Here is a 13,006-nt window from a genome sequence, read left to right on the forward strand (position 1 = left end):
GATCGCGATTCTTTGATCAACGCATTGGTGCAAGGGACGTAACCCTGCAAAGCTTAATCAGGCAACTCTGACATTGGAACCACGCAAACACGATTTGAGAAAATCAGGTCGTTGATGTTTGTTTATATCTGCTGTTGTTGTCGACGCTAAAGATTGAAAACAGTGAAAGAGGTATGTTTCATTACACGTCGATATGTTAAACCCGTGGTACATGTATTGTGGCAGAATCCGACCGCAGCAACACAAGGTCGGGTCGAGGCACAAGGCAGGAGCGTAGCCACTATTAACAGTGACCTACATGTATCTGTGTGCAATTGTTCATTCCAAAGGGAGAGGAGGCATGTTGACAGTTGCACTCCACATGTTTTTAATAGTATAGAAACACGAATGTATGCTCCAATTTCTGTATTCAACAGATGAATTTATTCACCTAGGTACTGTTATGTCAGTGCCGTTGCTTATGGACATTGTATCTACCACTCACAGTTATACAATATACATGTATGTATTAATGGCAATTTAATTGTCAATACTGATATCATTATATTCGGCTGGTGGAGATGCGGGTCAGTTTGGTCACCAACAACCCAGAGGCGTCAGAGGCGACCAACGGGATTGGGTAGTCAGGCTCGCTGATTTGATTCACATATGTGTTCGTATCCCAGCAGGTCGATGTCCATGCTGTTGATCACTGGGTGTCTGGTCAATACTCAGTATTTGCAAACCGCCGCCATATAGCTGGAATATTGCTCAGTTCGCCGGAAACTCACTCACTCACTATTATTATATTCATAGTTTTCATGTTATGAACTTAATTACACACTGGCTGTTAGTATATGAGTAAACAGAAGCAGCTTCAGCTCAAAGGAACACAATACTTTTACTCATGAAAATAGGTATTGTCCCAGACAGCTTGGCCAATAAAACATTATAACACACCTCTAACCCGTATGTAATACATCCCCATCGTAAAACAGTTCTTTATAACATCGTTTGCTAGTCAAGTTACAGGTAATGTCAGATTCATTAATAGAACTGCATTATAAAAAATACCTGCTCACTCACTTAACACATTCAAGTCGATAACTAAGGCTTTGCTCGCAGAGGAAAGCCGGTATCTGTATACCAGACAGGAGAAACTTGTGCAACTGACGGCTGCAAGTACGTAGAACCTGCAGTGCTTCTCTAGCTAGACAATCTTTAATTAGGTCACAACTGACGGGTACACGAAGAATACGGACTCTCGAGCTGGTCGACATGTATCGAGATAGATTGAGTTGGGGAGATGTCGTATTATATTATGTGTTAGTCATTACTGTGATATTTCAACACTTATGTTGATATCGGGTGATGGTCATGACCTTATTTAAGTGAACTGAGTATGTTGTTAGCGTTGCTTGCCTGACTTCTACTTCCCGAAACCACTATGTACTGATATAACGAGGCGATATTGCGATATTACGCAATGCGCTCACAAAAGCTGTTAGACGTGTCCTTGAGTTTGAAAGTCAAGATTATATCTGTGCGTTTTAACTACACATGGGGCCCGTCTCAAAACGTCAGAAGTTACTTAACCTTTTATGAGGATGTTTCAGAAAACATATATAGGAATTCTTTCCGTTCCCCAATGTTCTTTCTCCTGCTGACAAACAGACATAACACAAGGAATCAACCATATATATTGTACTCAGTATTTGGACTTTTAGTAGTTTTTTAGAGTCCTCCAATAATGGTTGCGACTGGCTTTGTTAATAATTCTAGTATATATCTATTATTATATATTATTTGGGATGGGGGATGGAGGAACTCTTACCCAGATATACTTTCATAAACATTTACAGGATTTAAACCTGTTGTCATAAGTCGTAGAGCTACTAATGTACATCTACAAGAGAAAAAACACAAACTAAATTACATCTAATGACTTCTATATTTAGCAGTTTCATTCTGGTGTAGGCCCGTGAAGGTACAACAGGCCTTCAACAACCCATGCTCGCCACAAAGACGACTATGCTCAACGGGGTCGGGTGGTCAGCATCGCTGACTTGGTTGACACATGTCGTCGGTTCCCATTTGCGAAGATCGATGCTCATGCTGTTGACCACTTGATTGTCTGGTCCAGACTCGAATATTTACAGATCGCCGCTATATAGCTGGAATACTGCTGCGTGCAGCGTAAAACAAAACTCACTCACTCACGCTTGTGTAGACTTTGACACCGCTGCAGTTTTCAAGCTGAACCTGTCCTTATTGATGGACAATTTAGTTCGGCAGTTTTTTATAATTTTTTTAAAAAGAGAGTAAACATAGCAAACAGATTTATAAGGTGTCGGATTACATGAAACGTACAACTTTTGCTCTTGGCATGAAAAAGAACATCGTGCTAATAATTGTGAGGAATAAACCAACAATCAATGCACAAAACCTTGTACAACAAGGTAGGCACCCAAAATTAGATTCTTTTGACATCAGGGTCATCAGACATGTCATCCACTTACAAGGTTTGAGAGCGATTAGATAACTGAATGAAGAGTTATTTACAAATAAACCGGGTCCACATGCATTTTATGTCAAAATATAGTGTGTAGTTGTGCATGATAGAGTGCATGCGTTTCGTCTCTTTGGGGGCATTTTTCTGCTACATCTCCGTTTTACTACGACACATATGGATAAGTGCATATGTACTGACTGACATGACAGGTGTAAGGCTGAAACATACCCGTGGAGAAAAAGGTACCCGTCATTTACTTTTCCCCAGTAAATGACTAGAAACCATATCAAAAGCAAAAACACGAATCTGTAGTCAAATTATATTTGTTAGAAATATACATAAATAAGCACAAAGAATGTAAAACAATCAACGGTGTTATATTTAGCTACGTGTGCTGACAGTGTAGAAACAGTGAGGATCACTTGCCTCGAGAGCAAGAGAAGTTGCGTAAATAGGTTTATGTCGCTTTTAGCAATATTCCAGATATATCACGAACGGGGACGCCAGAAATGGGCTTCACACATCGTACCCATGTGGGAATCAAACCCGGATCTACGGCGCGACGAGCGAACGCTTTAACAAATAGGCTACCCCCATCGCTCGTGATAGACTTACATGTGATGTACTGACATCCTTGTCCTATCAGTCAGGTCTGTATGTACAGGTGTTTTAAACATTTTTAATCTGCACAAATCTTAATATGAAGTGGCAAAATACTTTTTATTGTATATTATTATATGTCATAAAACAAACAGCCTTTGTACAAAGTTAATACTTTCCTATTACATTACTTTAAATCTTTAATACTTGTTTATATTTAACAACCATTACTTGAGTCAAGTTGAGTCTAGCTTTGTTGTTCGTGGGATGCCATATATAGTCTGGATACATGAATTATTGCCAGCTGAATTGATCGACAGGTACATGGGGAGATATCATATGCAATGTCAAAATACGGGACACGGTCAATATGTGGGACACGGTCAAAACACGGAAGATTCGTTGCACAGTGTTGTATCCCTTGGTCTTGTGAAAAGATATTGTCCGTTCAAATCCCTATTAGTCCTGAATGTTTCAGGAGTATGTAGGCTGACACTTTTTCCTTTACGTAAGCAATTGTCCTGAACAAACAGCAAGAAAAGATGAATAATTTGTTTCAGCTACATTGGATTTCATTCCTTGTGATCAACTGTCGACATGCTGAAGTCTAAAATCACATCAACTGTGCTCACGAAGGTTCTACTTCCTGGTACACAGAGCACATGTCTGAAAGCCACAGTTGCCAGTTCAAGACTTGCAGAAGGCGATGAGGTGCGACCGTTCAAGGAAATGCCGGGGCCACGAGGCAGATATGCGATTCCATTCATCGGGCCAGTGTTTCACATGAAACCATTCAGTAAGTTTATGAATTATATGTGCATTTTCAGTAAAATAAAACAGACATACGCACATACCGTTATGTACAAAGTCACTTTTTTTATTCGGTGTGTGGATGTGTTGGTGGGTGGGTTGGGGGTGGGGTGTTTGCTGTTTAACGACGCACTATTCCAGCAATATGACGACGGTGTGTGTGTGTATGTGTGTGTGTGTATGTATGTGTGTGTATGTGTGTGTATGTATGTGTGTGTATGTGTGTGTATGTGTGTGTGTGTGTGTGTGTGTGTGTGTGTGTGTGTGTGTGTGTGTGTGTGTGTGTGTGTGTGTGTGTGTGTGTGTGTGTGTGTGTGTGTGTGTGTGTGTGTACTCAGCACTCAGCACTATTCCAGCAATATGACGGCGGTCTGTAAATAATCATGTCTGGACCAGCCTGTGATCAACAGCATGAGCGTCGATCTACCAATCTGCCATGACATGTGTGAAGCAAGTCAGCGAATCTAACCACTCGATCCTGTAAGTTTGATCCTATTACTACAAGCACGAGTTACTTAAGATTAGTTTGCGCTATGTATTTAGACACTGCTACTAACGTACATTTAGCATATGACAATTGAGTGAGGTTTTCCGTTTTTACGTATGGACTCACACATGTTGGGAATCGAATCCGAGCCTTTGGTGAGAAATAGGCTAATGCCACCAACCGCCCCAAATATAATAATTTTATTCGAAGTTTGATATTTTAGGAATGCATATCTCTCACTAATATATTCTAAATGCACTAAATATCATATTTACCAGCAAACTTCACAATGGAATCGTTCCACAAAGTGTTGGACTCACTGCACGACAAGTATGGGGAGACCTTCCGAATGGAACTCCTCGGACCGTGCGTCGTGACAGAGAACCCCGATCATATAGAAACAGTGTATAGAAGCGAGGGAAAGTACCCAAAGAGACCACCGATTAATCTGTTTCAGACATATGCGGAACGAAACAACAAGGAACGGGGAATGGCTATGGTGTATGTGCAATATAAATACTTTATAACTTAATTCTGAAGTTACTAAGCAAACGTTAAATCCTGTCTTGTTCAAAAATATACTTTTACAGATTTTTTAAGCAAAGTCATGTAATTTACGTTAAGAAAGATCCGATGTCGATGCGTCCAAAAGTCGAGACAACACTGACATGGAAGCATTTAAAAAGTCTGGTAAATTTTGTTTCGTGTCACCTTGTCAACATCAAACGGCTTCAAAGTGCTAAACTTTATTACAAATAACTATGATGTTATTAAAAACAATATGCTGTACAGCTGTGTTTAGCTGTGTTTTTAAATGGATTCTGACCGGGTCCAAAACATCCATCAAAAGATCCGAAGCATTTAGCAATTTTGCAAGACATTCAAAAGTAACATCTCTAGTTTCAAACATACTGATGGGACCGTAGTCTGTTATATAAACACTGAAATACATATAATCACAGTTTGTGAAGAAAGAAATATTGGAGTCTTTGTTTTTGTTGTTCTGAAATAGAAATGGCACAGAATGGCATCGTCTTCGATCGGCTTCACAAAAGTTTTTGTTGAGACAAGCATCAGCTTCAGTGTACATCAAGGAACAAGCTGATGTCGCCAACGACCTTATAACAAGGATGTCTACTATGAAATACACACCAGATGAGTTCAGAGATGAGATGTTCAAATATGCTGCAGAAAGTACGTATTAACTCGCAGAATACAATTATTGTAAACACTGTACAAAACAGAGCTGATAAATATACTAGTATTTAAAAAAAGTGAGGATATTCCATTTTGATAGCATGCCACTAGCCAATGCCAAACCATATGAGAAAAAGTGATATATATCCATACTGATGAAACAGTTCCAAACGAATGGAGTGAATTATCACATTTTACTTTCATTTCTCTTCATCATCGGTTTCCTCCTGGCGTTCATTATTTGCATTCTATCGATCTTGTAAACCAACATCCCCTACCTCTTTTGAATTGTATGGTGTGAGTTTCTTTCTTGGTGGAGAATGGACGCAGATTTCCAGACAGAGGGAGAGAGAGAGAGAGAGAGAGTGGGAGAGGAGAGAGAGAGAGGGGAGAGAGAAGGAAAGTGTGTGTGTGTGTGTGTGACAGAGAGAGAGAGACGAACGTCACGTATGATCCAGAACTTCAGGTTCAATGAAAATAATAATTATGCTCTACATGTGTCAAATGTCGAACTGAATTCTTTGAGTACCCGCGAGTGAAGGACGTGTTTTTTGCCACGTCTAATGTTCAGTTCCAAATGTATACCCTGGACATGCCATATTCGAAAGAATATTTCCGAGAGTTATCGGCACTGACTGAAACTTGTTTTAATGAGGGTGGCAGAAACTTCGTTTGTTGAATTGCTTTTGGTTTTATGCCGCACTCAGCTATATGACGGTTTGTCCATAACCCTGTCGGGCCCAGAGGACCCAGTGCTTGACATCATGCACTTTGATACCATGCATTTGGGATACCATGACATGTGTCAACCAAGTCAGCGAGCCTGACCACCCTCTGCTTTAGGACGTTTCACACTACAGATGGCAGCCTCAGACATCAATGACACTCATGTCCTATCTCCGGAATTTCAACTTCTTCCTCCTGGCCGTCGACTGCGTACGCCGATATTCAGAACAAACAGGGCTCGAAATTCTTTCATCCCAGCAAGCATCAGTGTTTTAAATGAATTATTTTAATGTTTGTTAATCATTCTACTTTATCACTAGTTTCAAACTGTTAGATAAATACTTTTAGTGCTAATTCTCCTCAGCAGAATTTTCTTTTTCTTTTTAATGTCGCCTGTATACAGCTCTGATTCTTAAATTTGCTATTATACATTCACATTTATCTTTACCTCATATACTGGGCGTTGCTGCTAGCTGTTCTAGCACTACTTGACATATGAATGGGTGTTTTGTGTCCTTATGTATGTGTATCTCTTGTATTGTATGTGTTGTCTCGTGTATTGTATGTGTTTCTGTTGTATTTTAAGTGTTTACAATTTTAACTGTGCAAAACAATCCTTCCTTCGGGATAATAAAGCATTATCCTATTTTATCTTATCTTATCCATGGCCGAAATTTATGGACCTCTTTGGATAAAACAAATCAGGGGCATAGCTACCATTTTGACAAAAAACCTGGGCTTACACATGATTCATGCTAAAGGTTGGGCAAGTCCTCAATACAATCTAAATATAGTAAGGACTATGTAACCTTTGGGCTTACACGAAAGAATGGGTTTGCTGCACGCCTGTTCAGTGACTTAGTGTGAGCATAGTGTGTACTTCACAAAGAAAAGCACATCCACCGTAGTCTTTCAACGTTCATATACGAAGTTTAATAATAAAAATGAAATTAATTTTCATCATTGATAACGTAATTGTACAATTCCCACTCTGTTCCCTTCAAATTAATATACTATGTGTTATTTATCTGTTCAAGGTATTGGAGTTGTTGCCTTCAACAAACGACTTGGTTTCATGGATACCAACGGGGAACCATTATCCGCAGAAAACAAAGTTTATCTGGAGTCAATAAATGCTTTCTTTGAATGCCTGTTGAAAGATGTAGGACCTCCATTGTACAAGTATTTTCCCACTAAGCTCTACACAACCTTCGAGAAGGTGGCTAACCAAGCGTATGGGTAAATCAGTTTATCACATACCGATATCGAGTTACTTTAGGTTTGAGGGGCGGCGGCGTACCTTCGTGGAAAAAGCGTTCGTTGGTCACGCCGATAAATGAGTTCCATTCCCCGAACGGGAACAATGTTTGAAGTCCCTCGCCGTCCTCGCAGCGTAAAACCCAAAATCACTCACGCACTCGCTTTTGGTTTGAGCTAGGCTATAAAAACTAAATCATTTTGTTGATTTCAGGATAAATATGCAAATGTAAGAGGTTGCAATTTGATTGGAGGATAAATATGCAAATGTAAAAGATAACACGTGTAACACATGGATAAACCCTTGCGTGATTGTGAACGATACAAACACCGACTGAAAGGGTTAACGCTGAGACCTTTCACATGTAAAAGATAACACGTGTAACACATGGATAAACCCTTGCGTGAATTTGAAGGATACAAACACCGACTCAAAGGGTTAACGCTGAGACCTTTCACATGTGAACGTACTCTTGGTACAAATTTCGCACATCTTTGCTTTTAGGTCGCCACAGCTTTGGTCTTGTTGAAATCAGACGTTATTCACTGTAGTTGAGAGTGAAAACGTTTCAGTTAACTGACAAACAGCGGAGTATATCACAAACTATTACGTTAGACAATAAGGTCGAGAAAATAGTAACCCATTACTAACGTCTCTATAAATACTTTTTTACAATGTGAAAACGATTATTATTTCTAAGGAAGTAATAGTAGCATGAATGTGCCCATTTATATAGCAACAAACTCGATACCAGCTATGGCCATAGTGTTAATGAATAGCAGAGCACATTAATATGTCCTGGATAACGCAAGCAGGCGCATGTTAGGCGAAGAAAGGTTATTGCCGCATGACTTATCCCACCGGGTACACATTTCCTGCAGGGTGAATGCGTGTAATGAAGTTGTATCTGATAGATATCGGTTTAATACTAGTGTCCGAATTTCAGGTATGGACATGTACAAATAAAAGAAGTTCTGGAACGAGTGGACCGTCAGATGGCTGATGGAACGTTTGACCCCGAGAAACCCAACCTGATTTTACAGCTACGAGCCAGCCCGAAGACCACCAACGAAAGTGTGGATGCCATTTTGCTAGATTTGTTAACAGGTGGAACGGATTCAGTAAGTTATCCAAAGTTAATGTATTGTCTTATACCGTTAGTGTCATAAGAGCAGGCTGGAGAGCACCCGGACAATTCTGATAAAAACATACTGTCCGAGTTTTGTCTTTTGAACCTGTCTAAGCCAGTCAAACCTAGTAAGACGCTGAACGTCGAGGAGAGGTACGGTAGCCCAGCAGTTAAAGCGCTCTCGTGTCTTGCAGAAGATCCGGATTCGACCTCACACATGAGGACTTCATGTGAGGTGCATTTCCGGCGTCCATCGTCGTGCTATTGCTGGAATAATGTTAAAAGCGGTCTCACTCACTGACTGTAAGCCAAGGCCAGATTAAGTGTCTTCAGCTGGATGCTAACGGTTCTGTCACTTGTCGGCACCAACCAAAGAATCCATAGCTTTGGCAATATGGTATCAATACACCAAGTGTATATGGTTGTCTCGACCGACCTATGAGTTGCATCGGGGTAGATAACATCGACAATGATGAAACAGACATTGAATTAGCCAGTGCCTGCTTGTAACATGTAGATGATGCTATCCAGGAAACAGTGTTGAGTTCATTAGCTTCGGTTAAACAAATGTTCCATGATCATGTTGTTGTGATCATTGTCAAATGCATGTTGCACAACACCAATTTTTTTCCATTCACGTCTATAGTAGCCACATATACATTTTTTAATTATCCAGGCTATGAACAACCTCGTGAATGGAACTGGTATAAAACTCGCTTTAACTCGCTAGATACCAAACCATTCACTCGCTTCATTGATATGGTATTACACGGGGCATAGTTGAGTATTTGACAAGGTAAATGTTGTTACCATCTTGACATATCTCTTCATAGACGGCAAAGAACATTCAAAACCTGCTTCTGAACCTGGCGCTAAACCCAGAAAAGCAACAGAAGTTGTATGAAGAAATCGTGGAAGTTATTGGACCAAAAGGACACGAGCAAACTGCTGACCACATGTCCAACATGCTCTACTTCAGAGCATGTATGAAAGAATCATTCAGGTGAGACTTCATTTGTCACATCTGAGAAACAGTCATACCTACATAAGTTGACTGAATAGGGGTTTTGTCACGACGTTGTGCAATATCCATGTAGAATCCATGTAGACAACACAATACACGCTCTTCTAACACTACAGTCATGTTGGACTGTGATCACTTGACCTCCGGACAATGAGATATAATGCATCTATTTTTGTCGTTCCTTTCAAGAATATTACAGGAAAATTAGATGTGCATCTTTCGATCTCCTGAAGTCTTTCAGCTACACAAAGCTTTTAAAACTTATATATCATTTTAAGGAATTATATAGCGTTTTAGCGAATACTTGTTCCACCTCATAGATCAATACTGGATTTCTTTCTTTTCAAACAGGGTTTTCTATCCTCTCGCATTTGGTACTGTTAGAGAGCTTCAAGAGGATATCGTACTTGATGGTTACCTGGTGCCAAAAGGGGTGGGTACCTTGGTTTTATTTTAATTTTATTAGTTGTTTTCAACAGTTTCTTTCTCTTTTGGTTGGATGCAATTTCTTTAGTATGAACCACGTTGTAACAAACGAGGTGTAAAAGGTTATCTGAACCGCATGTTGGAGCTCATGCTGATACAAGAAACAAACCGAAATGAGCGAACACTTCTTTAAAGATGTAAGTGACTGCATTTTCGTGTAGCTAGAAGTAACAATGGTGGCAACAAAACATTCAATGTGTCCTTACACCGGTGAAGACTGTTATGTATTCGAAACAAGCAATGTCATTAACACTGAGTCCTCAAACTGGATCTTTTTCAATATCAAATTCACAGATATGTTCAGAAGGTTATAATTTGGTCATCCTTTTCTTACAACTATGGGAACATATAAGAGATGAACACTAGTAAACTCTGAACATATGTGTTATCAATAACTTCTTATTGTTTCAGACCTATGGCTTGATGAACAATCGTCGTCTCCTCCTCAATAGCGAGTATTTCGAGAACCCCAAACAGTTTCTTCCTGAGCGGTGGCTGAGAGATGACTCCAGTCACAAAAGGGAAAGGGAATATCCTGCCTTTGCCCTCTTGCCCTTTGGATTTGGGCTCCGGAACTGCCTGGGAAGGCGCTTTGCTGAGCAAGAGCTCTGGCTGGGTGTCACAAAAGTAACTATATCTTTTATCTTCAGTGTATTTGCTCGTAGTTGCTTATAAGATGTCATTGTATCGAGACCATGTACCATTAGCTATGTTACTTAGCGGGTCCATGCTTCACAAGCATGGAATAGCTGCATAAATGACAATATGTCTTTCTGAAAAGTTTAGAGACACGTTTTGCTATCTATTTCGCGTATGTCAATCCCCTGTAATGGCCAGCATTTCTATAATATGCATGGCATTAACTAAATTCTTAATCCAAACCGTTCGATCAATCTTTCATTTTCAGATTATTCAGAACTTCCACGTTTCTGTGCCTATGGATGGGGACTATGAGATGATGTACAGAACATTTGGACAAATCAGGACGCCCATTGACTTCACTTTCACCCCGCGATAAGTCTCACACAGGTGCTACACGTGTATCGTACCTTGTGCCCACGTTTCGAAGATGCTGATTTTGATTTTCTTGCATATACATATACAGTGCAAGTACAGGTGTATAGGCGGTTATAAATTTAGTATTAAAATTAACTTATTTAGTGCGGTTACAGTTTTAATCATACACATCCACACGTTATTTTGTCAAGAAATGTATCTTCGAGTGAACCAATGTAACATGACTTACGGAATAGGTTTCGATGTTATCTCATCAATTTGTTTAATAATTGGTTTCTATCCAAAATCATTTTCAGAGAACTCATATTCTCTGAGTGTATACAAGCTTGTGAATGCTATGCATTTGGATGAAGTCGTATAGCCAACTTGTTTGTACTAGTAGCTGGTTCCACAATTCCAATCAAATTGTACCTCTCCTTAGGCATTATGTTGATGATCAGACCCAAAGAACCAATGGAAAGAAATGACCACAAAAGCCAAAACTACCTGGTGTAACTGATGTATAATTGTTTCCATTCTATTTTTTTTCACTGGGAGATGTTTAATGTTTGTTTTTGTTTATTCATGTGATGTTTTTATTATATTTTCTTGTTCACTATTTCTTTCTTATAGGGATGGAGCGATTAGTATTACATATTTTAAAGCTTATTTCAGGACAAAAATGGTTTTAGCATTGATTTACGTTGCAAATATTATTTTCCAAACAAAAACTATACGAAATATCCATTTCTTGATTTCTTGTGTGAATCAAATCAGCTGTGATCTAAGGCTTCCAAGGCGGCAAACATTCTTTTGTTCGTTAATTCATATTCAGAATGGATATGTGTTGTGTTGATGATCTATACGATATGTATTCCAATCTCCCAAAACCACTTGTTATTACTAGTTTCCTGTGGTCAGTTAAAATAATTTCACCACAAGTTTGCTATTTAGGCCAAGTGGACTCTATTTTCTCAGACAATTGTATTCTCTTGTGTTGACGTTGTATGTTTAGCCCCTAATGTTTATTAAAATGAAACATAACTATCTTATCCGATAGAGAAATGAGTAAACATTTTAAGGAAGTAATACAAATGTGAGTTATAATTCTGAATGCAGTGATGGGGATTCTGAAGTTCTATTGTCTTTAGTCACTTTGTTATAATGTCACTATTATCTCATTGCATGTTCTCTAATAAACATAATGAGAAAATTAATGGAATTTGACTCATTTTCTACCAAAGAATATACTAGCTCCATCCTGCATTTGTATACTTAATTTGCGTTTCTCAAAATGTGCAGAGACAGAAAGGCTCCCTGTCCGTTACCTCTAAAATACAACAAGGACATTCGCAATCGGAAGGACCACAAGGGACATATTTCTCGTGTCTCGGGTCATTGCTATGTCCATCAGCAATATTAGATTAAATGCAACTATACCCTGTTCTTGGACCTCTGATGATCCATGAAGATCCGGGTTAGACTGAATCTTCAGAAACCCATGCTTGTTATCAGACCAATGGGATTTGGTCAAATTAATCTGGCACCATCCGTTAAGGTCACAGCATCGATATAACAGGAACACCTTACACAGTGGCATTGAACCTTGCTACGTCGTATAATTGCTCACGTCGACGTTTCCACCCAATAGGCGTTTCCCCACACATGTAAACTCTTTTTGGAAAGGTTACATTGCTTAAGTCAGATTACGCACCCAGGATTTCATCCAGGATAACGATGTATTTCAAGCTTTTGTATTTTCAGTCCCAGAGCATCTTGAAAATACATTTAATCTGTAAATT

General features: G+C 39.3%; 1 protein-coding gene across 3 annotated transcripts; it reads left to right on the top strand.

Moving 5' to 3' along the window:
• The first annotated feature begins 50 nt into the window (after positions 1-50).
• On the top strand, positions 51-12,421 carry LOC137287139 (probable cytochrome P450 12c1, mitochondrial). Of its 3 annotated transcripts, none has more exons than XM_067819298.1 (10): positions 51-171; positions 3,652-3,887; positions 4,667-4,889; positions 5,401-5,582; positions 7,349-7,550; positions 8,516-8,690; positions 9,532-9,701; positions 10,074-10,155; positions 10,620-10,835; positions 11,116-12,421. In XM_067819298.1, the coding sequence occupies exons 2-10, from the start codon at positions 3,689-3,691 to the stop codon at positions 11,224-11,226; spliced, it is 1,560 nt and encodes a 519-aa protein (XP_067675399.1). In that variant the 5' UTR covers positions 51-171; positions 3,652-3,688; the 3' UTR covers positions 11,227-12,421. The 3 variants fall into 3 exon arrangements, with proteins under 3 accessions (XP_067675399.1, XP_067675401.1, XP_067675400.1); XM_067819299.1 differs by lacking the exon at positions 51-171 and adding an exon at positions 2,964-3,141; XM_067819300.1 differs by lacking the exon at positions 3,652-3,887 and having other exon boundaries at positions 70-171.
• Positions 12,422-13,006: the final 585 nt, after the last annotated feature.

Source organism: Haliotis asinina, chromosome 6 (assembly GCF_037392515.1).
Source record: "Haliotis asinina isolate JCU_RB_2024 chromosome 6, JCU_Hal_asi_v2, whole genome shotgun sequence".
NCBI classification, from domain to species: Eukaryota; Metazoa; Mollusca; class Gastropoda; order Lepetellida; family Haliotidae; genus Haliotis; species Haliotis asinina.